Here is a 27,174-nt window from a genome sequence, read left to right as displayed (position 1 = left end):
CAAAGAGTTTGAACATAGATCTATAAAGCTCTAACGAAGAAGTATTCAGGCTTATATTTTGCATCTATGATGTATATTTCTATCCAGCTCTTTTTATACTGACCTTCTTTTATCCAGATATTTTCCCTTAAAGTAGTCATTGAATGGCTTTTGCTGTGTTTTACTTTATGCAACTCTGTGAAGCAGCATCTGGTCATTGCATATTGATACCATAGAATGGTCAGGGAAGCTTGGGTCTACTGTGTGGATCTGATGATTCTAGACTGTTATTTTTCAATAACAGTCAACAAAGTTAAACCCAACTTCTGTGAACCATCCAAATACATCCAGTTTGACATTCACATGTCAAACAAACAATAAAACAGCCACAGGATTAGTTTATAACAGCACAATGTGACCAGAAAAGTGCACATAAAAGCTCTCCACAGACGTGGCTATGTGCACAGTTAGCGCCGCGGCCTAAACTTAAGTCTTGCTACCTCCGATGTCAACATTCAAAGCATCATGCAGCCATACCTCCAACAGTCATGTGTAGACTCAGGCCTCTCAGAGTGGATTAAGTCAACACACAAAGGTGACGACACACAGGCCAAACCAACACGTGATGTGAGTGCATGGGATGTGCCAAGGTGTGCTGCATTCCTGGGAAAAAGGAAGGAGGCAGCAACAGCAGCAGGAATACCAACCTGGGGGTGGAGAGACCTCCAGGGAAATCTCAGGTAGGGGTGGGGCACCATTAGTTTCAGGTGCAACACTTTCTGAGTGTGTGACAAATACAGTGGTGGATGGAAGAGCTGCTACTGAAATGTACAAAGCTTCAGCATCGGCCTCTCTCTCAGTCTCTCTCACATGTACAGTACACAAAACATTCGACCCACACACTTTCATCACAGTTTATCATGTCAATCAAATCACGTAGAAAATATAAATAACTGCTGTGTAAGCATGTGATGTATGCATTGTCACCATGTGAAATGATGACCTTAATTTAGCCAAACCTTCTATAAAAAAGTGTCCTAAAAACTTGATTTAAAGGGGCGTTATATAGGATTTGTCCACATATGACCCTTAACAATAGACTGATGCTGCATTCAAAACAACTTAAAAATTGGTTAAAAAGTTTAAAATTCCACTCTCCATTTGAAATATCTCCATAACATGGCTGACCGAAATAGTACTTACAACAAGAGCACTCAGAGTGTGGTAATTATCTAGATCAGTGTTTCTCAAATGGGAGTAGGTGTACCCCTAGGCTCTAGGGGTACGCAATGGCACTACAGGGGGTACTTGACAGGGGGAGAGTGGAAAATTAGCAAATGAAAGTATTAAAAATATGGGGTTTTATGATGTTAATGTTTAGTTAAAAATGGAATTCATCTTGATTAGAACATTTACAAAATGAGAATCTTTAGAATGTGTGTTATCACTCATTCATTCCATCTTTGTGCTCTATTCTAATTTTTTTTACATAGGATTCTGAGCAAAATGTTGTGGTCAGACAAAGGGTGTACTTGGATTGAGAAATACGAAAAAGGGGGTAGTTGAGCCAAAAAAAGTTTGAGAACCACTGATCTAGACAAGTGTTATAAAGACATTTCTATCCCCATTAATAACCATACAGTAGGTCCCAATGAATATGAGTACCCACACCCACATGTTTTTGAAAAATTGCAATGAAATGCTATAAATGGATCCAGATGAAACTTGCTGCCGTAACTGATGAACCAACCAAACATAACTGAGTCACATTTTATAAAGATCTCGGTGTTTAGGACTTTGTGTCCAACGACGATTTCAAAGAGACTTGCTAATGCAAGTCAAATAAGTACATAGAGGTGGTTGTTCCTCCATTTCCTTAAGCCTCAGCCTTCAATGGCCTTTCTTATTTAGCAGTGATTCATGATGATGTCCAAAACTGTTAATGTATTTCTTTTTATCCATCGAGTTAAACTCCAAAAAAGCTCTGGCACCTTCTGACTACACTGGAGCCTGAAGATGCTCCAAGGTCAAACCCTAAAATCCAATCGCATGCCAGAAACCATGCATGCACTGGACAGCAGAGGCATCAGCTGAATAAACAGAGAGGGGATCAGAAGGACGGCGTGATGAATGTCAGAGATGCTTCCAAGGATCGCCTCTGCATGGCTACACTGCCGACTATTGGCTGCACATTTACACTCCAGTGAGACTGTGTTTGCACATTCACGCCAAGCTCAGGGCGACATTTCATGTGAAGACAGGTTTTGCCTTCATGGTGCAAACAAGGTTGTAGGTTGACTTAAGGGGGGGTTGGGTGATGTTTGTGTTTCTGCGTTTGCATAACTTTTTATCTGCTACACAGTGAGGTGACAAGGAGATTAGATGTGTACTCACCTTCTGCTTGGCCATTCTGCATCTCTTCTGTAGGAAGAAAAAACAAAACCCATGAGTAACTCAAGACAGCCTCAGACTCATTGATATCCACTCATCAGCCTCTGTGACACATGATTAGTTTGGCCTTTGTCTCATCTGCAGGAGGGATGGGACTTTAAAAGTGAACCTTTACTACATTCAGTTAGTTAGTCAGTGACATCGTACAGTGACAGGGCCAACACAACACCACCCTACAGATGCAGCCCCACCACCTCCTAAACACAATCCTTACAACAGAATAACTGGAAAATGTGTCTTGTGATCTTGTGAATGTGTTTTTGGAATTAAAGAAACGGCGCTAGGTTGGTTTAAATCCTATTTATCAGACAAAACTGACTTTGTTCCTGTTAATAATCTCTCCTCAACGTACGATAGAGTTAATCATGGAGTTCCACAAGGTTCAGTTTTAGGACCAATACTCTTTAAATTATATATGCTTCCACTTGGTAACATTATCAGAGAACATGATATAAATTTACATTGCTATGTGGATGACACATGGCTCTATTTGTCAATGAAATCAGATGAAACTCATCAGTTATTAAAACTCCAGGCTTGTCTTAAAGACATCACATCCTGGATGAGTCGTAACTTTCTCCTTCCAGGATAAAACTGAAGTGATTTTATTTGGTCCAAAACACCTTAGAGAGAAATTATCAGAGCAAATAGTGTCTCTGGATGGCATTACTCTATCACCCAACACCACAGTAAAAAACTTAGGCGTTATCTTTGATACTGACTTATCCTTTAACTCTCATATTAAGCAGATCTCAACGACAGCCTTCTCCCACTTCTGTAATATCTTTAAAATCAGGAATATCTTGGCCCAGAGTGATGCTGAAAAACTAATCCATGCATTTGTTACATCTATATTAGATTATTGTAACTCCCTACTGTCAGGATGTCCTAGTAACTCACTAAAAAGTCTCCAGTTAATTCAGAATGCTGCAGCCAGAATACTAACAGGAGAGAGCATATTTCTCCAGTACTGGCTTCCCTTCATTGGCTTCCTGTAAAATCTAGAAAAGAGTTTAAAATCCTCCTGTTAGCATACAAAGCTCTACATGATCAAGCTCCTGTATATCTTAAAGACCTGTTAGTGCCCTATCGTCCTTGTCGAAGACTCCGCTCTCAGTTTGCTGGTCTACTGGAAATTCCAAATGTGGAGAAATGAATGGAGAGTAAGGATTATTGTATGATGAGAGCTCTTAAAAACCCAGTTTGTTTTCTTTACTATAATCCTCCTGATGACTGATAAACATCTCCAACACTCACATATTAATAGTATTCTGTGTTTTCTTTTCTATTTAAATGGCTTCCCTCACTCTTGCCAGACAGAAAGCATCCACACACACACACACACACACACACACACACACACACACACACACACACACACACACACACACACACAGGCTGCATCCCTGTTTCTCCTCCTGTGTTTGTAATGATAGCTCATTAAAATTAGACACTTTTCCCAACTCACGCCCAAACAATGCGAGACCGGCCATCAGGCCACAATCCTGTATGGTGGCATCATGTGCCTGGGAATGAGCGCCGCTCGGTCTCTGTCTCATGGCAGTGGAGATAATGAGAGCGTGGAAAGGTTTTGTTTTACCTCGGAGGACTCCCAGTGCAGCTGACAGAGCTGCAGGTATTTTCAGCTGTTGCTCCTGCTGGCGCGCAGACAGAGGGGCTCAAAGTGCTGCCAGCTTTGGTTTTTACTAACTCAGACCTTTACCCCTTTAAAAAGAGGAAATTAGGCTGATTTTAGGGTGTCCTTTTTTTCTTGTTATAGATCTTTTGTTTCGGTCTGATTTGGCATCGCTTTAATAAGAGCTGATGTGTGGGGTCAGTGACCCGCTGACAGACTTAAGCCCAGTGTTTGATTTATCAGGTGGTGTAGAGTAACACAATACAGCCGTGTCAGGGGACAGAGCTCTAGGAGAGAGTGATAGACCTTTGGGGACAGTAAATATCACTCAGTGGAGACACAGCCAATGGAAGCTGGGCTGGTAGCTATGACCTCCCATTGATCCCTCGTAAATGGAAAAAGTGTCCGTCTCATGCTGTGGATGGCTCCGCGGAGGACAGAGATGGCATAGAACAAGGGCCGGGGATTAAGAAAGCACTCATTCTGAACTATTCCAGGGACAAGAATCCCAGTCCCCAAAGGTCCACGGACGTCTCAGCCAGTCCGTCATCTAGGTCCGGCCTTTTAAAGGCCTGAGAGGGTCCAAAACGACAGCCTCCTCCTCAGCTGTTCAGACTCGTTTAAAGAACATTCGTCTATTAATTTGTGTCATTCACAATTACATGTTATTCTGTACAGTACAAACTCAAGGTCTGTACATCCAATCCTGCCCTCAAGATCAGTGACACACGGTGAGGTTTTCAGTGATAATCAGATTCATACAACTGATGTTTGTGTGTGAGACACATCTGCACATAAAGACTAAACACACACTCATATATGAAGACTTTTAACAGCTTTCCCAAAGCAAAAATAACAATAACATCAACAACAGCAGCGCAATGCTCGGGTTTTTCCCACACATCAACCAGTTCAAATGTCCATTATCTGACTTTTTTTTTCAGGGTCACAGAGGTCTGCTCGTGCCTATCTCCAGCTCTCAATGGGTGTTAGGTGGGGGTACACTCTGGACAGGGCCAGAGCAAAATCAACCCGAGCCAATATTATTCATATCTTTAAAGCTGTGAGAAAAAAATATATTGAAAAAAAATGTAAACCTGTGTAAATGTAAAAATAATGAATACTGTTATCACAGAGGTCGTTTTCCCATGTTAGTCATGCTTTTATTGAGAAAACTATATCTGCTGAAGCCTTTTCTAGCCAGAGATTGTTGGAGCAAATGTGAGGAATTACTCAGGGAGAACATGCAAACTCCCACCACGATCACCAGGGCTTGAACCAACAACCTACTTTGGACAACAAGTGCAGTACAAAACTCTTTCAAATTAAGATAATGAACACATGATCTTTCCACAGGGAAACAGGAAATCTGTAACATTTGGTTTGTGGAGGAAACACATTATAGCCTGAACCATCTTCCTCCTCCTCCTCCTCCTCCTCCTCAGCTGTTGGGAGTCATTTAAAGAACAATACTTTTCCAGCCTTATTTATCTGCTGCTCTGCTATATTTGGCTCCTGTTAGTCAGAGAAGGAATCCACAGCTTTGTCTCAGAGGGATCAGAGATGTTTATGGCTGTGGATGAACACCGACTACATCACTTTCCCCACGCACGCACGCACGCACACACACGCACACACACACACACACACACACACACACACACACACACACACACACACACACACACACACACACACACACACACACACACACACACACACACACACACACACACACACACACACCAACAGAGAGAGCTAGACCATGTTATGTGACCATCAAAGTAAAAAAAAAGTTTCCATTTGAGCAGGCCATAAAGATTTGTTCCCATTGTTCGCATTTCATAATCTTTTATTATAATATAAGTTGGATTAAAATGAAAAAAATATTATACCCATTGTTGGATTTCAAATTTATAATAAATAAATATTTATAATATTGATACTTGATATTTTTTATTTGAATTGTTAGAATATATATATATATATGATATCCTTAAACCTTTAGTTTATATCTTTGTCTATTTACATTAGATTACAATGTTTTGTAGTTTTATTTCATCTTGTATTTTCTGTAGTGTAACAAGGCAGTGATTGTGTTGGTTTACGCTTTACGCAGCTTTGCATTTCAATTGATTTATGTGGTATGATATAACTGCTACGATAATCAGTCCGTGTTTAATATTACGTCAAACGTCTAAAGTCAGATCCACAAGTTCCCAGAGACCTTTAGAAACCAAACATCCCAATTGCTGTAGATCGCTGACCTGTTATAAGTTGGGCGTTGGTGTTTACATTGACAGAATGCTTTTATTTTGAAGGAGATGCATTTAGCTAGAATCGTCTATTCCTACTTGTGACAATAGGAGGCGGTAATTAGCACTTTTCAGTAGGCTGTCTGATTACTGTTAATAAATATTTCACTTTCAATGAAAACACTTTGAAATTGTATACATAACGTTGACATTACACTGTCATTAGCGTGAATAAGGTGCAATGAACGCTGTCATTAAGTGTTGTTTACTAAATTATGACACCTTTGGAGCTATGTTGGCATTTTTTGGGTTAGGTGGAGGGATCTAGTGGGGTTAGGGTAACGAAGGCCCTTAATTATAGTTTCCACGACACCTTATTCATGCTATTGACAGGTGTTCTTGTCATAATAATGACAGGGTAATGTCAGCCTTATGTATAAAACTTCAAGTTAAGTGTTACCACTTTTGAATTAAAACATTTAAAAAGGAATTGTCTCAACAAATTATACAAAATGTTATTTTACAGCAACTTATTTTGTGAACATTAATGTAATACCTGTTGGTTGGTGTCAAAGCTAGAAGAGTTGAGCGATGCTGCTCTACATGGACATGTGTGAGAGCACTGAGCTAATGGTGCAGCTAAAGGGTCTAAAGGGTGGGCGTAACCTCATATCGTAATGACAGATGCAGGAAGATTAGGAGGGAATGCTGCTGGGCGTTATAGTCCAGAGGAGAGTTGCTATGCAGTGAGAGGAGGCAGACGGAGGGCAGGGTGGGGCTGGGCTGTGCACTGCTGGGCTGAGCTGATCATTGTGGTAGAATAAGGACTTGAATCCTGGTCGGCTATTCCTGGTTCCAACCACGCAGACATCAGAAGAACTAGAAGGTTCCCCATTACCCTCATCAGAGAGGAGCCTCACCTCCCATCATGGAAGGAAAAAATAAAACCTTGATAGGATAAATATATATTTTTGTTCACTGATCTATTCATCTTTTCATCTAACTTTAACAGTTTTGTTGTTATTTTTTACATTATTGTTATGAGCATGGTCGTACCCTCTCTGCACTTTCTGGTCTGGAGAATTCTGGAGCATTTTTCCAGGAAAATCCACTTTGTTTGGGCTGGTGTGAACACGCAAATGAAGTCTGATAACATGTTAAAAAAAACGGCTTAAATGCAGAAGGAAAGCAATGAATAGAGGCATGCGTGTGTGGATGTTTGAGGAAATTCAGAGGATAAGCAAGTTTCAGCACATTTAGTGCAGACGATATAGCTAAGCTGCTTTACCTTCACCCTCTTCCTTCTTTATGCTTTTTACGGCTGAAAATCATATCCAATAAATTTTCTAAAACTTTGTAACAAAGAAATTTCATCTGACTTTAGTAATAAGAAAAAGTTAGACCAAAAAAAAAATGTTTTTTGGTAAAATAAACCAAACAAATGCGAATGAGCTTTGCTGCACCTGCTGTCACTTAAAGCAGAGGACCTCTTCATGTTTGTATTAGCTCATTAGCATTAGCTGGAAAATTTTTTTTTTTTTTGTATCTCATTTTATTCAAACTTATTTAATGCCATTTATTCAATAATATTCAGTAATCAAAAGAAAGTTTGCTTGGTATTCTTTATTGAATTTTTTTTTTTTTGGAGTTTGTGCTGCTTTTGAACTTTTCAATGTTTTACCAACTATCCATCCATCCATCTTCATACCCGTTTATTCCCCTTTTATCAGGGTCGCGGGGGTCTGCCGGTGCCAATCTCCGGCTCTCATAGGGCGCTAGGCGGGGGTACACCCTGGACCGGGTGCCAGTCCATCACAGGACATGTTTTACCAACTAATGAAATGAAAACTTTAAGTATCAAGCTTTATTGTTTTTTTATTTATTTATTTATTTTTTGCTTTTTTTTTTTTTTTTTTTATAAAAGTTGCAACCTCGACTGTGTTACACTGAAAAAAAGAAAATAGTTTTTTCAATTGGTAATACTGCAGTAAGTTTAGTTCTTTGAAATTAAGTTAATACATTGATTTTATTTACATGTACTTAATCATTTACTGTATTTGTTCTTACATAAATGTTTTTGCATTGGTTCAACATAAAATGGAGGCATTATAGGCCACCACTCTGTTTCTAACATTATACTATAGTTTAATGAAAATTACTTTTTGTAGTAACCTTCAAATGAAATGTTTGTTTCCTTCGTAACTAAAACTACAGTTTGATATAAAACTAAACATGTCATCAGGTTTTTCTATAGAAATGCTAGACTTCATGTTTTCAGATGCACAGCGTCATGACAAACCTAAATGATGCAGGTTCAACTAACTTAGAACTTTGAGTTACTTCAACAACCGCTAAAGATAATTTGAGTGTATTGTGATTTATTTATTTATTTATTTTTTCAAATGCAGATACTTTGGTTTTATTCTCAGACTAAATTTGTGTTTTAAAGTTGCCCTAGTGTATTACTTTTAAAAGTTAAAATATATTCAATACATGCTTTATTTGCGTCCTTCACTCTATAGACTCCTACCTTTCTTGGTAGGCTCTGGCATCTTGAGCCGCTTCCTGTCAGAGAGCGTCAGTGGTGGAAAGCAGCAGGTAGAAAGCTTCAGAGGTCTTTGGGAGGACGATGAGTAGGAGGAGGAGGAGCAGAAATAAACCTCAGGGAGCGACTGATGGGAGATGATACAGCTCTGTGCTCTCACTGGGGAGGAGAGGAGAGGAGAGGAGGACGATCACAGATCCAGGAGGGGACCACCCTACAGGCCTTATATAGAACAGGAGGGACTCTCCTCCTCCTCCTCCTCCTCCTCCCCGGGGTGTCCTTCACCTACTGCACCATCAATTGCATGACTTCCACTTGGTGCCAAACTGAAGAACATGTGATACATGTTTAAGTCTTTGCCAAAACTCCAACTTCCCATTACAGCAGTGAGCAAGTATTTCTAGAGAAATGTGAAAACTTTAGCAACTTCGAGCAAAGCCGGTCACGTGCACAAATAATCTGCTTCATCAGATATGAATAATATGTAATAATAAAGGGGGGCATTTCCCAAAATGAATGTCATTGTATGGGAAAAGTGCCATATCTGCAGTATATATATGTGTATGTACTGTATATCAGACATAGGCAACAGGGCACCCTTGGCCTAATTTTAAGCAGTTCTCAAAATAAGCACACATTAAGACTCCAAAAACACACAAAATGACTGCGAAAACACAAAAACTATGATACAATTCCACACAACTTTAGTAAAATACAGAAAAACACTCCAAAATTACACAAAGTTACAGCAAAAACTATGAGAAAATTCCACCTAGTTTTAGAAAAATACAGAAAACCACTCCAAAAACACACAAAATACCTCCAATTACACTGACAATCACAATAACTATAGCCCAAAATATATGAAATCACAAGAAAAGCACACAAAATCACAGAACACTCCAAAAACAGAAAAATCACAACAAAATAATAAAAATATAAAACAACAATATCACGCAAACCCTTTGTTGTTTCCTGTGTTAATGCTTTGATTAGTCATTATTATAACTGTGGACAGTGAACGTTGATAAGGTGGCCCTTGAATTATATAGACTACCAAAAATGATCAGAGGAAAGGAGACGCTTATGGTTAGCCAAGCTAAACCAGGATCTACGAGGCAAAAAATCTGGTCAACATCCAAATTTGTTCGGCCCATTTTTTTTTTATCTCTGTGGAAATAAAGAAAATAACAAGTTAAGACATTTGTGTAAAAATGTTGAAAATACTCATTGTCTGTAAATTGTACTTAAGTAACAAAGTATTTAAACTCTGATATTTTCCATCCCACACTAAGGTTCAGGTTAGTCCATCTGTCCATCAGTGAGCGTTGGCTCCTGCCTGTGGATCACGGCAGGTCATTGTCTCCTCAGGTCAGCGTGCGTTTAAAAGTGAGAGATGTCGTCACCGTCATCACCGAGGCTGATGTAACACTCAGTGTGTGATACACACAACAACACATTCAGACAATCTGAGGATTTGCATTGAAGGGAAACGTTTGCAGATGAGAGTGTTTGGCAGATGTCAGATATCAGAGTAATCCTCTGGGAATGTAGTTGGAGAACAGAGCTCTGTGGCCTGGCACTGGAACAACGTGGAGATGCCTGTGAGCTGGTTAAAGGGCCTAAACTTAGACAGCAGACATAAACCTTGACATTTGACATGTGTATCCCACAAAGAGAGGGTTTGATTGTGAGCGATGAACTGCAGATACTTAATCGATCTTTTGTTTGAGTCTTGAAGGCGGGTGGTGGATTTAGGAGCCATGTGTTTCTGACCAATGGGGATTTCCAATGAGATGGAAATGTGTGGAAGGATTTTATCAAAATGGAGGAAAAAAAAGAAAGAAGAAATTTTGCAAAAGTTTAAAAAAAAAAATCACATTTTAGGAACTATAGTTATTTTTTGGAAAATGTTAAAGTTTTCCCTTGTTTGTTTAATACATGATTTGGGAAAAGATAACGCATTCATTGGGTGACAGTATATATATATATATATATATACTTAAGAAGTTGCACAACTTTGATTTTCTCCAGAGTACATTTGACTAATGAAGTAAAGCACGTGTCAAACAAATGGCCCGGGGGCCAAATCCAAGCAGCCCCAGGAGAAAGTAAAAATCACAGAGAAAACATGAAGCATTGTGTAAATGAAACACTCCCGGTACTTATAGCTCATGATTGCAGTCATTTTTAGTAATTTCTTACAAAATCCTTATATTTTCCTCAAATTATTACATCAAATTTCCCTTAATGAAACAGAAATTGTTCACCAAATCTAGGAAATGTAAATTGAAGATCCTGTTAGGACTGACATATATCACTTATTGCTTGACTGTTGTTGGTTTCTTACATATTTTGTATGTTATGTATACGCAGAAGAAATGGCCACAACGGAAGTGTTTCCACAACAGAAGTGTTTCCGACGGACCGGTATTACAGACGGACACGTTTCTGGTGGATGTTTTTAACTCGCCAGAACAGAGAAGAAGACATCGAAACACGTATGAAAGTAAGTGAAAGTTGATTAGGCTATCATATCATAATACCGGTGTGTCGCAAACACTTCCGTTGCGGAAACACTTCCGTTGTGGCCATTTTGCATTCGTGTTTTTCTGTAAATGCATTCACCTGACACTTCCCAGCCACCGTACAGAAGTGCAAACGGGCACAATAATGTTTAAATTACTCGTTTTCTCGCCTAAAATCTATGGCTTACATATTTGGCCCCTGAACTCAAATGATTTAATCAGCCCTGAAATAAAAGATGTATGTACGGTTTCATCCTCCTGGTGGAGGAGAACCAGTAAAATAGGCCTTGGAGAAGCCGACAGGCGGCTCTATTTCTGGGATGTGTGTGTGGACATTGTCTGGCAGCAGGAATGCAGCTTATATCCCTCAGTCAGACACATTTAGACCCTGAACACACGTTGCCATCATGTGATTGGGAAGCATCTCATTTAATGGCACGGCTGTTTGCTTAGTTTAAAGTTTTCCCTTTCTGAGAGGCGGCATCACGTCACGTGCTTCGTACCGGTTAGGGCTTTACGTCACAGAGAAGGAGGGCAGTGACACCCAGTGGTTGGAAACAGACTAACAGGTACAATCATAACTTCCTTCTATTCACGCTTTAAACTCGGGATTCCCAACCAGGGGGAAGATACCTCACTTTATGTTATAAGACAGAGATGGGAAACTTTTAATACTATTAGGGTCACATTATGAAAATTCAGAATCTAATCAAGCATTTAGCATTAGAATCAAACCACTTAGAATATTGTTATTATCACACTTCTATATTTTTGTTGTTTTGTGTGTTTTTACTGTTATTTTGTTTTGTTTTCTCTCATCTTGTCTGTTTTTGTTGTCATTTTTATGTTATGTACTTCCATATATAGGTTCATCTTCATTTTGCTGTCATTTGTGTTTTGGGTGCTATTTTTCTCACATTTTGTGTGTTTTTGAGGTAATTTTTTGGTGTATTTATGTCAATGAAAGAAATTGAGCAACAATTAAAAAAAAAAAAGAAAGTGAAACTTGTCCCAAAAGCAGTGTTAATTTTGTCAACTAAAGATTTTCGTCCTAGCTCTCATCGACTATGTTTTTTTCGGCGACAATCACTAGACCATGATGAAAACTATAACAAAAGATATTAGCATTTTTGTTGACTAATGAATATGAAACTATCATTTAAAAACATTAATGCTAACCCATATCATGTTGATAAATGCTAATTGAATCTTTGATAAAATGCATAAAACTCTTATGTTCTATATGTTAGTCGACTATGTCTGCAGCGCATTTATTCGACAAAAATCATAATGTCCTTTAATTGACTAAAACTAGAACTGAAATAGTCCAGATAACAAAAATTTGAGAGAAAAAAAGCAACATACGAAGGATACAGAAAACAAATCGAGATTCAAATTTATTGAAACAGAATATTTAAAAAAAAAAAAAACATGAAAAACAGAAACATTATTAAACCAGACTGGAGGCTCTGTACTGAACAAAAGAAGGGAGGATTCTGGGATATCCCACAAGCTAAAAACGCCTAAAAAGAGAAAAACACTAAACTTAGACTGCTAACACACAGCTTTAATAGTATTATTAACATAAGCACTGCCTGAGCTAACATTAGTCGCCTCTAGTTTAAGAATAATTAGATGACTTAAGATGCTAATCTGTCTGATAACATTTGCAATTCAACAAGTTCTTTACATGTGAAAAAAAAAGACAAAACACTTCTGGAAACAAATACAAAAATGAGGAGGAAAAAATCAGAAAACAGGACAAATATATAATATTGACTTAATTGGACCAAAAGACAGAATAAGTTGTTTTGTGATGGAAGATCACATTTGACTTCATCAATTGCTTTTCCTGCTTTTTAAATGTGATTGATTTTCTTAAATTAACAAAACAAAAAAATAACTGTTTTTTTAACGTGAAAAATGTTTTTAAAATGAAAATAATTAAGTTTTTTAGTGTTTATTGCATTCATAATTTGTACATTTTTACTTGTGAATTAGTTTCCAACATGATGTCTCAAAAAATATCTTTGTGACAGAAGATACACCTTTCTACGGAGCCCCTAAAGGGACATGATGAAAAAAAAGAAACTTTTGGAGCCCTCGCAAAAGTTTTTTTTTCTTCCTTCCTTTACTTTATAATTTTTTTTATTATGTCAATTTAGGGGCTCCGTATTTTTGAGAGATCCCGCAACACTTTTGCGAGCCCTAGCAATCCATTTGTTTTTTTCTTCCTTTAATTTTCTTTTTTTTCTTCATTTCTTTTTAGGGGCTCCATAACTTTCAGACTTTTTTTGAAGATTTTTTTTTTCTGTTAGGCTGTCCATAACGAACACCTTTTGGTAAAAGATTTCAGTCATCCCCCTACTTTGAAAAGTCATTAAATAAAGTATGTTTGTTGTTTCCTGGACTTCTACAGGTGTTTCAGACCTTCTCTGAGGTATTTCTGCGCCTGCAGAGAGACCAACGTGTCCGGGCTGAACCTGTAGGTGAGTTTCTTCTTCACTTTGACGATCTCTCCGGACCGGCCGTAGTTCCTGAGAGCTCTGGACATCTTCTGGTACGTCATGGGCCTCTTGTTACCCTTCCTTTGGCCCCACAATGCAGCCACCTCGTCCTTGTTCCTGGACGAGAAGCGAAAGATGCCGTCGGAGGCCGCCGACACCCAGGACAGGCAGTGAGCCATGTGGGGGTCCTCCAACATCTCAAACAGGAAGTGGAAGAGTCGCACTTTCCTGCCAGAGCTAAAGGCGGCACATGTGGGTGAGGGTCCGACTTCGTCTGTGCCCGAGAGTAGAGTACACACACACATCATTTACCTCAGAGACAGTACAGACAGTTAGTATGCTTTGCTATTGTTGAGCTTTATTAAAGCGGATCAATAAAGGAATGTTCCAGGTTTGTTATCAATCAGGATTCATTGATTCAAACTATAAAGGGTCAGTGCTGTTGTTTTTACCTTCAGATTCTGACATGCTGACTCCCTCTACCCTACATTTCTACTAGTGTTGTTGCTGTGGTGTTAGTAGACTGGATTTTCACTGAATCCATAACTGCTCCATAACTTCTGCGAAACAGCAACGTAGCTGATCGGTTTCCATTCAAGTCAATGTGTCAATTTCCACCGCATCCGAATCTGCACCAGCACAGCATCGTAACTGCTGAGTCATACTAAAGCCCTCTGCCGCAAATACGCAGCACTTTTATTTTTGCTGGACTCTGGAGCTGTGTTGCAGCAATTTAACAAAAATAAACCCGTGTAAAACAGGAAGTAGTGCATAGACAGAATAAAATATCCAAATTATTTTCAAAATAAAATACCGCGTGTTCAAGGCTGATCGTAATCCCATTCATTGACAGAGGTTATCCCTGGTAGTGGAAAACACAGACCTTCCGGGACCTCCAGCGGGCCTTGTTCGGACTCTATCCAAAAACCGAGCACATATTTGGGCTCAGGGGAATAAAACCTGTCCACTGATACCACATTTTTGAAAAATCGAACACTTTTTTTTCGGCCCAGAAATTGTGCTTTTTGGTTCTAGAGGGCGCAATTTGGACTCTACCCGAAATCCAAGCACATATTCGGACTCGGGGGGACCATTGATACCATGGTTGGCCTGATCCGAGCACTTTTAAAATCATATTTCACATATAAATATTGCATTTATCCATAGTGGAATCACATACTGTATATGTATATTACTGCCCCCACAGGTCAGCAAAAAATAATTATTTGAACTATAAGTAGACAAAGATGTAGGTCACACGAGTCAAACTCAAGGCCCGGGGGCCAAATCCGGCCCTTTAAAGCATCCAATTTGGCCCCCAGTAGAAGGCAAAAAAAAAGTCAGAGAAACCATAAATCATTGTGTAAATTACCAACTAATTCAGTTGTTGATACCTCCAAAATAATACACAAATTCAATGAAACTCCACAATATTAGCAGGGCTCACATTTCCCCCACGCTTATATCACATGATGTACAGGAAGTCATTTTTAATCTCAAATTGTTTAAAGATGTCTCAATTTGTCCAAATTCCTGCAATTTTCTTTAAATTAGTCACATGTGAAAAAGAGACCCGAACACAGTTCAATGCAAGTAAAAAAATTAGTTTCCAAGCTTTCGGTCAGAGGACCTTAATCAGAGTAACAACCAAAACAATTTTAAAATTATTTCACAAAATTTCCCCAAATTACATAAAAACTGGCCACAATTTTTATTTTATTTTTTAATTGAAAGTGAAGATCCTGCAGGGATGGATATCTGTCACGTATTGCTTTGATATTATCAGTGCCGTATAATATTTGCAAACTAGAGTACAGTAATGATTAAATTACAAATTTTCCTGCCTGTGGCCCCTGAACTAAAAGGTGTTTCACACGCCTGGTGTAGGCTTTGTAGATGATTTTAAAGGGATATCATGATAATGATTACCATATATTTGCTTTGTAGTTCTAGTTTCAGACTGCCATGAACTGTATGTTCAGGCAGGGGCACTTTTGCACTTTAAAAAGGAAAAGTCTTATTTAATGTTTATTTATTTGTATTTATTTATTTATTTTTCTAAGCTTGAAAAACACCTATAGAGTTTGAAGTGAAATACATTTCTAACTTTTCATTTGGGTGATAATAAATAAATGAATGAATAAATAAATAAATAAATAAATAAATAAATAAATAAATAGTTTTTTTCTTGCTTTTAAAAAAATATCTATAAATATCGTACCAAAATTTCGAAAATGTCGCCCCCTTGTGGTCACATAAAGTGACGGAGGACAGATTTCGGTGTAACACCTGCAGGCTGAGAGTTGTGAAAACAGTGGTTTTGTGGTAAGATTGTGATCATTCTGTTAATTTTTATTAGTTTTCACAAACATTAGAAGAAGTAGAACTTACCTCCAACTGAGGGTGTTAATCTGCTGATGCTCGGTGCAAAACATGACCCCGGCAGACCGAAAACTGCTGAGTCAGTGAACTGAGGGATGGAAAAGATGAAACAGTCACAAACACGTCTGATAATAACGCATGCGCATTTAGTACCACACGCTGAATTAGTGTTTTTAAATATGAATTAAGTATTCGGTAAAAAAAAACAAAAAAACATATATTTTACAAGTTAAAAACAAATTTGTTATTTTATTACAGTTCTTTTTCCCCCCCCTCTGTTTCATCTACATTTGTACAACACCAAACAAAAAAAACAAAAAACAAAAAAAAACAATACATCCTAAACTTAAAACACATTTTCAAGTATTATATTATATTTATTCATTAAAAATCAAAATGTCTTCAAAAAACTCATCCAAATAGGTAATTAAAAATTGCTTTTGCTTACTTTATAAACATAAGTCCCTAATCTTCAAACATTATTTTACTAAAAATATGTTTTAATAAAAAAAATATTTGAATAAAGAGAAAACAATGTTTTGTATATTATTCAAACTTCTGAAGTTTATAACATTATTTAGTCTCTGAACCTGAACATTATTCTCTTGTAAAGAAAAAAACATTATTATTTATAAATATTTCAGTGTTTATTTGTATTTTTTTATTGTAATGAATTTTGAACATTTTACTGGAAAATAATATCAAACATTTAATTTTTTTTAGGGTTTTTCTGTCAGAGTTATGTTGTTTTGTCTCCTCAACTAATAAACAACAAAGCAAAAAGACACACACTTGTATGTATTAGCAAAGAAACAGCGTTGGTAAAAAAGCTCTTACTGAAAACTGGTCAGATTTCCATCGTTGTTGATTCATTGTTTCAGCTTCAGTTCTGTCGTTCATCGAAGCCTCAACCAGAGACGCTTCATTAACTGAGAAACAAACACTGCTTTAAAAACTGAACCACTAAAACTGCTGATGGATGGATGGATTGGATGGATGAATGGATGGATGCAAACCTCAACACACATTTTTTATATTTCTACTGCAGGTTAATCATTTAGAATGAACATCCAGTCAGCCTTAGAATAAAACTTTGTGCTTCAGACAAACATTCAAACAATCAATCAATCATTGAACCCAAATTTGAAAACAGACACTTTAATATATGAGTAAATAAACCAATTCATTAATAAATGTCAAATAATCAATCAATCAATACAAACATATAGATAGAAATTAATCAATAAATCAAACAAACAAACAAAAAACCCAATCAATTATCCAATTCAAACCTTAAAAACTAACACACACACACACACACACACATATATATATATATATATATATAAACAAGCAAACTGATAGAAATAATGTAGTCAAACATATAAACAAACAAGAAAACATTTATAAATCCATGAATAAATAAACAAAAAGCAAACAGATAAATTAAGTCACATATTTAAAAAAATAAGATTTTAAACTTTTATTATTGTTGTTATGGACATTATTATTATTATTTATTAGGTTTGTGTGTTTGTGTTAGTATTTTTGTGTTTTTTGGGTCATAAGTTGTGATTCCTCACCATGTTCAGCAGCGTTTTGTTGGTAATAGTCCTCGAGGAACTCCAGGATCACGTCCAGGTCAGACTGGGAGTCCTGGAATGACACACACACACACACACACACACACACACACACACACACACACACACACACACACACACACACACACACACACACACACACACACACACACACACACACACACACACACACACACAGTTTAAAGTCAGGCACAGAGTCAGGGTTACCTGTGATAGAAGCAGGATCTACTCTTTACCATGTGTGCTTTCAGTTGAACAGACCTGCAGCTGCTGCAGCTCCTCCACTCTTTATATGTGTCTGGTTCCACAGACACACAGACCCCAGCACTGACCACATCCTCCCTCTGCTGCAGATAAGAGCCAGCCTGGGGGCCAGGACACACACAATGTGTCAGGAAAACACCCTGGCAGCGTGTTTCCCTCACAGGATGTGTCATAATTTTATATTTCACCGCCCTGAGCTCGTCATAACTCACAGCGACGAATCAAGACTGATTGATGGAGTGGGAGGTAGGGGTGTGCCAAAATATTGATACGACAATATATTGCATGGTTTTGTCTCGTGAGACGTTTTCAATTCACTGGTGCCAAATATTAGTTTTTTTTTTTTATTGTACTATAGAAGACATGACAACTATATATATATATATATATACTGTATACAGTATATATGTATGTATTTATTTACATGTAAAATATAAGTGTAAATATATATATTTACACTGTGTGTGTGTGTGTGTGTGTGTGTGCGTGCATGTGTTCCCAACCTTTTTTAATATCAGAAATTTCTGGCGACACCAAAGAGACTTTCTTTTTTTTTTCTAGAATAAGTTTTTGATCATATTTGTTATACTATGTTACAAACAGAGAGCACCCAGGGTTATAGTAGTAACAAGTTGTGTCAGCTCAGATATTTTATAATTCATTTTCTTTTTTTTTTTTTTTAAAGAAAGAAAAGTTTTAATTTGGAAAAAGAACAGTAATTTAATTGATATATATGGCAATATTTTCTATCAGTATTTTTTTTAATAAATTATCAATTACTAGACATTTCAGGTGACCCCATTTAAATTCCAGGTGACCCCACGTAGGGTCACGATCCCAAGGTTGAAAAACACTGTCTTGTTTTATTAGCTGCATGAGGAGAAAACAACTACTCATTGTATTTAAACATGTTTTATCTCACACCTTGTTCACTAGTTTAAAAAAAAAGCAACACGTGTTACCTTTTTTTTTTTTTTAAAGAACTTTATTTAAAAAATGCGAAATGCGCAATACACAATTTGCAAACGACAAACAATGAGCATTTCCATGAAAATGTAGGTAAGAGTGTGAATATGTACTCAATTTATCTTTAAAAAATGTCTTTTTTTGTCTTTCTTTAAAAAATGTCTTTTTTTGTGTTCAAAAAGTACAACACTGCACACTGTTGGATGAAATACTGGAGGGCACCAGTTGGGGTCTCTCTCTCTATTTCTGTCAAAGTATGATTAACTAAAGTTACTTTAGACGAAAGTCGTAACAACAAAAAGTTACAGAGGCTATCGTTAAGTGGGAGCTATAAATAAACTGCCTTATTCTTAAAGTGGTGGAGGATGTGGGACTGACAACACAGGTAAGGTGAACAACTTTGAGGGACACAGTGTATCATTTACCAACGAGGAAGAGAAAAATGCACCGTAAGTGGCGCTAACATGTGACCGCTCTCTGTGGAAGTCAGGGTTCTGACTCACTTCTGCAACGGTTTGCTTTGCTGTCATTGAATCTCACGACGAAAAAAATCCTTTGTGCAACACTTCCACACTGTGATTAATATCAGGAATATACAGGGATATAAGCCTTTTCACACTCTCGCAAATCTTGCACTCGTTCCGTTCTTTCATGTGAGTTCAATGGTCAAGAGGTATAAACTCGTCTTGGTTTACAAAGAGTCAGACAGAGATTTAGATTATTTTTTAACATTGGACACGTGATACGTGCATCACTTGACTTAAAGCACATATTTATTTTTCGCTACCCCGCTAACCCTTTTATTTTAGCCATAACCCTGTAACTCTAGCCCTATCTGTAACTCTATAACTATCCCTTACCGTAACCTAACTCTATCCCTAACCCTAAAATGTTTATTTTTGTCGGATATGTTTTTTTAAAGGCGTAATTTTCTATGTTAAATATGTTAAAATTAAAAAAAATATATTCGTCAAATGTGGGATTGGAACTCATGTTAGCGATACCCACGATAGAGCGGTAAATGCGGCGCCTTAGACAACTAGACTAATCAATAACGTAGCTTTAGTCCCGGGGGCTACGGCTACGTTTAACTTACCTCCAGACACTTTCTAAAAATAGTCATGGACATGGTTAGTGAATGGTGGACCTCGTAAATTTACCTTTTCAAAGTGAGAACTCATACTGTCCTTTTCACACTCGGACAGCTCGCTTTTATTTATAAGCGCTTTTCAAAAACTCAAAGACACTTTACAGTTGTTAGAGCAACTACACAGATCAAAAGAAGAAACTAACAATAACAAAGGTAAATACAGAAGAAAAATACTCAACAATCACAAGTTAAAAGTTTGGGAGAAGAGTGCGGAAACAAAGGAGAACTGTCGCTTTGATACTGATTCTCTCATCGGTCTTACAGATGTGTATCATTCTCTGGTAGAGTCTGAATTCCACCCGCTGGAGACCCAGGTCGTCAGTGTTTTTGTGCACCAGGCGGGGTCACCTGCGTGGAAGCGAGGGGGCTGCCCTGGCTTCGCCACTGCTGCTTTCATTGGATTTTAAAAGTGCTGGGATCGGCCATAAGTGGCATCAGCGAAAAGCTCTGGACACCTCCTCGAGTCCGAATATTTGTAATATTAATAATATGAACACTATTAAAACACTAACGATCTCTGGAATAACATTACAAACGATGTTAGGTTGGAAATATCAACAAAGTGAACAAGATTGCGCGTGAAAAGGCTTATTAGAACAATATTTTCATGGCGTGTCATCAATCGCGTCATCAACCCGGAAGACGCCATATTGGCGATATGCAGTAGGTAAACAATGACAAGCAAATCTCGAATTTCGAGAGGAAATGGTGAATTATTGCCGTGTTTTTGGCTGTACTTAACGGTCAGACAGTGAAAAACATTTGGAGTTTAATAAACGGCTAAAAGTTATAACAAATCACGGTGAACTCTTTCCTCGTGTGCATTTATAGATATATCATGTGATAAATTCAAAATTAGTTTTCTTATTGCCAGGTATGGTTTACACACAATACAAGGAATTTGTTATGGTGGTATTGGTGCAATAATAAATACAAAAAACAAAAAAAAACACAAGAAACCAACGACAAAGATAACGGTGCAAATACCAGTAGCAAAATAATATAATAAGAATAATGAAATATAAATAAAGAGAGTTAAACAAAAACAAAAAAAATGAAAAAGTACAACAGAATTTTCAGGGAGAGGATGATATGTACAAATATACATGGTTGTGCAATGTAGAGTATATTGTCCATGGTGGTGGTGGAGATGTAGGGAAGGGGGTCATTAGGGGTCCTGGGACTTGTTAATGAGGTCGGTGGCAGACGGAATGAAAGAATATTCTCTGAAAAATGTTCTCTGAAACGCTACTAAACAGGTCAAACAGTTGTGCCACTTTTGGTTTTTTCTCCTGTAAGGGACAGCACGTGTGAGTGAGTTCTGTAGTGTGGCTTGTTTAGGGGAAGGTCTGGGTTAGGACGCACTCTGAAATCCATCTGACTGTGCTTTTCATGCTGTTCTGTGAATTAGAGAAAGCAACAACTCCTAAAACAAGTGTTTTAAAACAAAAATATATATCGATATGGGCGATAATTTTCTGTATCACCAAAATAGAAAACGCGATATATTGCCCAGCCCTACTATTAAATCAGACTTTCATTTGAAGGTCTTTTGCGTGTTGGTTTGGATTTACTTTGTATACTCTGTCATCTGCAGTTTCGGCACAGTTTCCTGCACGGTGCAGTGTCCGTACCAGCTGTGCCACTCCCCCTGTGGAATCTGGTGATGGTGATAGTGGTGATGCTGGTGGACCTCGTCCTCCTGCTGTGTGGAGCCCAGCTTGTGCAGGATGTTGGCGTTGAACTGATAGGTGAGCTTCCTCCGCACCTTCACGATCTCTCCCGTGCGGCTGTAGTTCCTCAGAGCTCTGGCCATCTTCTGGTAGGTCATGGTCTTACGGTTGCCCTTTCGCTGACCCCAGCTCTCGGCTAGCTTCTCCTTGTTCTTGGAGATGAAGTGGAAGGTGCCGCTGTCGCTGTCCGTCCACTGGATGGAGTCGCCCATGCTGGGGTCATGGAGGGCTTCGTGGAGGTATTCGTAGAGCCGGAGCTTCTTACGCCCTTGAGGCAGACAGACAGACACGTGTCAGAGGTGAGTGAATGGATTCACATCAGTGTGTTCTCACCAGGGTGGGGGTCATTTATATTTTAATAACAATTACGTCTTCAATTATCCATGTTCAATTACAACTCAATTATGATTACAGTAACCAGTATTTTCCAATTACAATTAAAACAAGGCTTGCAAATACATATTTGGCAATTGAAAATTGGCAAAAATAACCTGTATCTGGATTTGTTGACATTTATGACAATTACCGGTACAATTCTTCTTTTCTATCGCCTTATCTAAAAAAATGATACTACATTTTTTTATTTGTATGCTTTACTATAGCCATAATCTAAAAAAATATTCACAATTTTTCCCTTTTTATGCCTTACTGTAGCCTTGTTTAAAAAAAATACATTTTCTTCATTTTTATCCCTCGCTATAGCCTTATTTCTTCCATTTTTATGCCTTTATAATAGCCTTATCTCAGAAAAAAAATCCATATTATTTCTATTTTTATGCCTTACTTTAGCCTTATTTCAGAAAAAATAAACTGAAATTCTTCCAATTTTATGCCTTTATCAGAGCCCTATCTCAGAAATATGTTTTCCTCATTTTTATGCCTTATTAAATTATATAGCCTTATCTATTTTTATGCCTTACTACCTTTATTAAAAAAATTACACTTTCTTTCTATTTTGATGCCTTACTATATATATCCTTATCTAAAAACAAAAATTCAATTTTTTAATCCATTTTCATGCCTTGGCACTGATGACAATTACAAATACAAAGTCCATCATCTGAACTCAATTACAAATTAACTATGATTACAACAGCAACAGATTTTTTCCAAATACAATTAAATTTTTAATTGTGTCATAATTGTAATTAATTATCAATTCTAATTGACCCCAACCTTGGTCCTCACCTTTGCTGCCCCTCTGTGGAGTTCTGATGGAGTAGAAATGTGTGCAGTCGCTCTGCACGGGGTGAGTCAGCGGGAGGTCAGGGATAAGCGGAGCCCAAGGCTGCTGCTGCTGCTGCTGCTGCTGGAAGTGAAACAGGGATCATTGATCCCCCCACACAAACACAGGGAGAACATGCAAACTCCAGACAGATCAGGTCCCAGGAAGTTTATTCCAGCTCTCAGGCCATCGTGTATATCTTTATTTATCATGTGTACATTATGTGATCTTTGCCTTGTATGTCAGAGTGTTACAGGACTTCTACATTTTGGTCATCTTTACGAGACAGATTAAATTGAACTTAAATCTGAACTATTAAAAAACATATTCTAAAAAACATTATTTAGGTATTTCCAGTAAGTACATTTTATGGCAGTTGTCAATTCATAATAATATGTTGGGAATATGCAATAACAAGCACTGTCAGCACTTTCATGAATTAGACACTGCATTTGAATTTGTTGGTTTAACTGTTGTTGTTGTTTTTTTACAAGATAGGTATTTTTTAGCATATATATAGTAGTATTTGTGTGACTGCATTCATGTTTTGAATCTTTGCATGTTCTTACAGTTTTACGTCAACCTGCCAAGGGACTAGAGATTAATTAGACATGAATACAATCACATATATTAGTTTAAATGTTCATGAAAATTTTTATCCCTTTTATGAATAAATAAAATAAAAGGATGCACATTTAAAAAAAAAAAATACGGTCAAATTTAAATTAATAACCAACCTCTTAAAAAATGAATACTTAAAGTCAATGTATAAAATATAACAAAATCAATATTATTTAAACGTAATATTTCAGTAAGGCTCAGGATTTAGCAAAAATGATACATTTATTTTGTAAACTAAAAACTCCAGAAAAACAAGCTAATTGAACGAAATAATAAAATATATACAATAAATAATAATAATAATAATGATAATGATAATGATAATGATAATAATAATGATAATAATAATAATTGTAATTTCTGTTAAAGCACTTACAGATGTTTCTGTCCATTCGTATGCTGGCGTCTGTTGAAGAGGTGGTTGCTGGGTAATCAGGGTGTCGTAGTAGGAGTAATCTACAAAGAAGCAAAAAGGGAACAAATTCCTGCTTGAATGTGTGTACATTTTTAAAAATGTGAAAAAAAAAACATTTAAAAATAAAAAGGAAAGGGAACAAATTAATTAAACAATCAAAATGTACAAGAAATTCATTAAAAAAAGTAAACAAATTCTACGTATAACATAACAATCATTTAAAAATGCCATTAAAAGATAGGAGGTTGGATTTCTAGTAAAGAAAATTAAAAAAAAACATGATAAAATGTGAATTTTTGCACATTTATTGATCTAAATACTGTAAGACAATGAGTATATTTAGTAATATAACTGTACCTGAGTCATAGTATGAATAACTGGAGTGCTGCTGAATCACATCCATTGCGTCCTGAAAGTGTTGGTTAAAGTCACTGTCCAGGGAAGTCTGCAACACACACACACACACACACACACACACACACACACAGAAAGTTAACTTTTATTTATCTGGATTTCGATGCTGTGATTTTTTTAAAGTATATTCACCAAATCCGTACCATCTTCCACGTCTGCGTGTGTTTGTCACCGTGTCCCCGACCTGCTGCCCACACTGCTGCAGGCGAGACCTCGGACAGGTTTTTATACTTTGCTGCATGAAAAAGTTGAGAGGCCGGTGCATTTAAATGTGATCACGCACTTCTTCTTTTTTTTTTTTGTAAATGCAGGTCGACTCGTCTGCTCGTCAGTCGCTCCCTCTTTCTTTTAAAGTGGGGATTGAAATGTAAACACAGCAGAAACCTCCTTTATTGCACACATGATCCAGGAATATTACTAATTCCCAGTGTCACCCCAGGATTTGCATACTGGGCGAGATAGCTGTCTAACCATGGCTCCCATAACGGGGCTGCTTTGTCATGCACTATGTCAGGAAAGTGAAATCGGAGATGTCGAAGCTGCTGGAAAATTCTGCACGCTGATGTTTATCTTCTGGTTATTAAACAAATCAGCCATTATTCAGAATTAAAGTCATCAATTATTTCCACAAATCAGGGAGACGACATTTATTTTGGACTTTTAGGAGCATTTTGGACGAGTTTGCACCCTTTTTACAGAAACATATGAACTAATGCACATCTTCAACCATCAAACAGCATTAAAAGCTTGTTGATGGTCATTTTCAATTCATATGTTTAATCATTAATGTTATTCAATTGAAAATGTGTCACACAGGATGCAGAAATTTGAACCTGACATGTCGGTTAGAGATATTCTGACCCTCCGGCCAATGGTGTTGCAGACCGCTGCGGTACAGGAAGTGAATCCCACCCAGCCAAAACTGACAGGAAACACATGGGGATGAGCGTTTTTCATTTTAAAACTGTGACAATATAAAAATATAAAACCATTTATCACAATTACACACATTTTCACACACTTATTTTTTTATTTTATAAGATTAATTTGAGGTGAAACCTCAACTTTATCATAATTTATTTAGCATACATGTATTGTGTTATTCCTCACAGATTGTCTGCTGCACAGGTTCTCAACATGCGGGTTTGGACCCAAATGGGGGTCCCTGACTTATTCATTTGTGTCCATACAATTTTCCACGTAGTAAACTAAAGATTAAAGATAAGTGCTTGTTTTTTGTATTTTATTTTATGTTCGGTGCTAGGACAAGTGAAATTTGTGTTTTATTAAATCAGGGTTTGGGTTAATAAATATTTGAGTATATTTTAGATGTGGGCAATTTTCCCTTTTTAAAATTTTGGGGTGAGCAAATGTCCTACAATTGGGTGGATTTACTGAGATGTCAGCAGGTGCGAAACTGAAACAAATTACTGAATCACAGCGAACACACGTGTATCAAACACAACACGAGAGTCAATGCCATGGGAAAAGCAAGAAGAACAGCAGATCAAATCAGGAAACAATGGACACAGAAGGAGAACAAAGGACAAAATAGTCCATAAGAAATGTTTTACATTTTTTGTATGCATTTGTTCCAGAAATGATGACTCTGCAGAAAATATCTGTTCTCCGCATCTCTTTTGGTTCTGATATGACTCCTCCTCCAATGATACCTGCTGCAGCCATCTGTAAGTAGAGCTGTGACAGGCGACGCTTGCCTGTAACACACTCTGATCTGTTTGCATCTCGTCTTCCCAACATTTTGCGCGGTCTGGCCCAGATTACATTTTCATTAGATGCTAACGTTTCAGAGATTTTTGGTCACATGACCTAAACTTATGAAGAAAATCTGTTGTGACTATGACTTTTTCTCTCTTTTTGTCTGTTGTTGCTTTCATTTTTCCGTGTTCTTGGAACCATTTTGAAGTGTATGAAATGTACTTTTACTCTTGACATGTCGTTTTAACGTCATTTTGTCTTTTTGATGTCACTCAGTTGTCCTAGTAGTTTTCTTGTGTGTTCTGAGTCTTTTTTTTTGTGTATTATTGACGTCATTTTGTGTATTTTTCTGAAACTCTGTGTATTTATATTGTTGTATTAAGTCTTTTTATTGTCGTTTTGTGTTTTTGAAGTCATTGTCGTTGTCGGTTTTGTATATTTTTCAGTTACTGTAATAGTTTTCTTGTGTGTTTTCACTTTTTTTGTTTATTATCCGCCACAAAGTGTGAAGGGGGACATAGGTTTGAGCTCCATCCGTTTATCCGTGCGTCCGTCTGAGTTAAAGGGGACAGCTTTTCTCAGAAACTGTTTAAGATACGATAACCAAACTTGGTGTGTGGCTTCAGGGTATCATTACATGGATGGAGTTCGAAAATGACAAGTGCGCAATTATATTTTCCAGAGTTATTGCCTTTCATCCGTTTGTTTTACTCTGTTCGAGGTATCTTCAAAGGGGACAGTTTCTCTTAGAAACCGTTTAAGATAGTTAGTAATTTTATA

The 27,174-nt window shown here is 37.3% G+C and overlaps 3 protein-coding genes across 13 annotated transcripts in view; all 3 read right to left on the bottom strand.

Moving 5' to 3' along the window:
• mybpc1 (myosin binding protein C1) overlaps positions 1-9,078 on the bottom strand; it is a 40,964-nt gene extending 31,886 nt beyond the window's left edge. For 5 of the 11 annotated variants that reach the window (XM_028450203.1, XM_028450200.1, XM_028450201.1 and 2 more), the window contains exons 1-3: positions 8,852-9,078; positions 2,374-2,400; positions 687-758 (exon numbers count right to left, since the gene is read on the bottom strand). In XM_028450203.1, coding sequence (XP_028306004.1) covers positions 687-758; positions 2,374-2,400; positions 8,852-8,873 — 121 coding nt within the window. In that variant the 5' untranslated portion in view covers positions 8,874-9,078. Of the gene's footprint in view, positions 1-516; positions 537-686; positions 759-2,373; positions 2,401-8,851 lie in introns of those variants that run through there. The other 6 variants (XM_028450207.1, XM_028450209.1, XM_028450210.1 and 3 more) reach the window with 4 other exon arrangements.
• Positions 9,079-13,764: 4,686 nt separating this feature from the next.
• spi2 (Spi-2 proto-oncogene) lies at positions 13,765-18,165 on the bottom strand. Its single transcript, XM_028450213.1, has 5 exons — positions 18,149-18,165; positions 17,867-17,939; positions 17,121-17,212; positions 16,293-16,371; positions 13,765-14,175 (listed from the first exon to the last, which is right to left on the bottom strand). Exons 3-5 carry the CDS (start codon positions 17,181-17,183, stop codon positions 13,808-13,810), a joined length of 510 nt encoding a protein of 169 aa, XP_028306014.1. The 5' UTR covers positions 17,184-17,212; positions 17,867-17,939; positions 18,149-18,165; the 3' UTR covers positions 13,765-13,807.
• Positions 18,166-21,321: 3,156 nt separating this feature from the next.
• spic (Spi-C transcription factor (Spi-1/PU.1 related)) lies at positions 21,322-24,879 on the bottom strand. The gene is made up of 5 exons (XM_028450876.1): positions 24,819-24,879; positions 24,619-24,706; positions 24,223-24,302; positions 23,189-23,300; positions 21,322-22,268 (listed from the first exon to the last, which is right to left on the bottom strand). Exons 1-5 carry the CDS (start codon positions 24,819-24,821, stop codon positions 21,838-21,840), a joined length of 714 nt encoding a protein of 237 aa, XP_028306677.1. The 5' UTR covers positions 24,822-24,879; the 3' UTR covers positions 21,322-21,837.
• Positions 24,880-27,174: the final 2,295 nt, after the last annotated feature.

Source organism: Gouania willdenowi, chromosome 6 (assembly GCF_900634775.1).
Source record: "Gouania willdenowi chromosome 6, fGouWil2.1, whole genome shotgun sequence".
NCBI classification, from domain to species: domain Eukaryota; kingdom Metazoa; phylum Chordata; class Actinopteri; order Blenniiformes; family Gobiesocidae; genus Gouania; species Gouania willdenowi.
The sequence above is the reverse complement of the archived record's forward strand: the minus strand, read 5'-3'. Positions and strand labels throughout refer to the sequence as shown.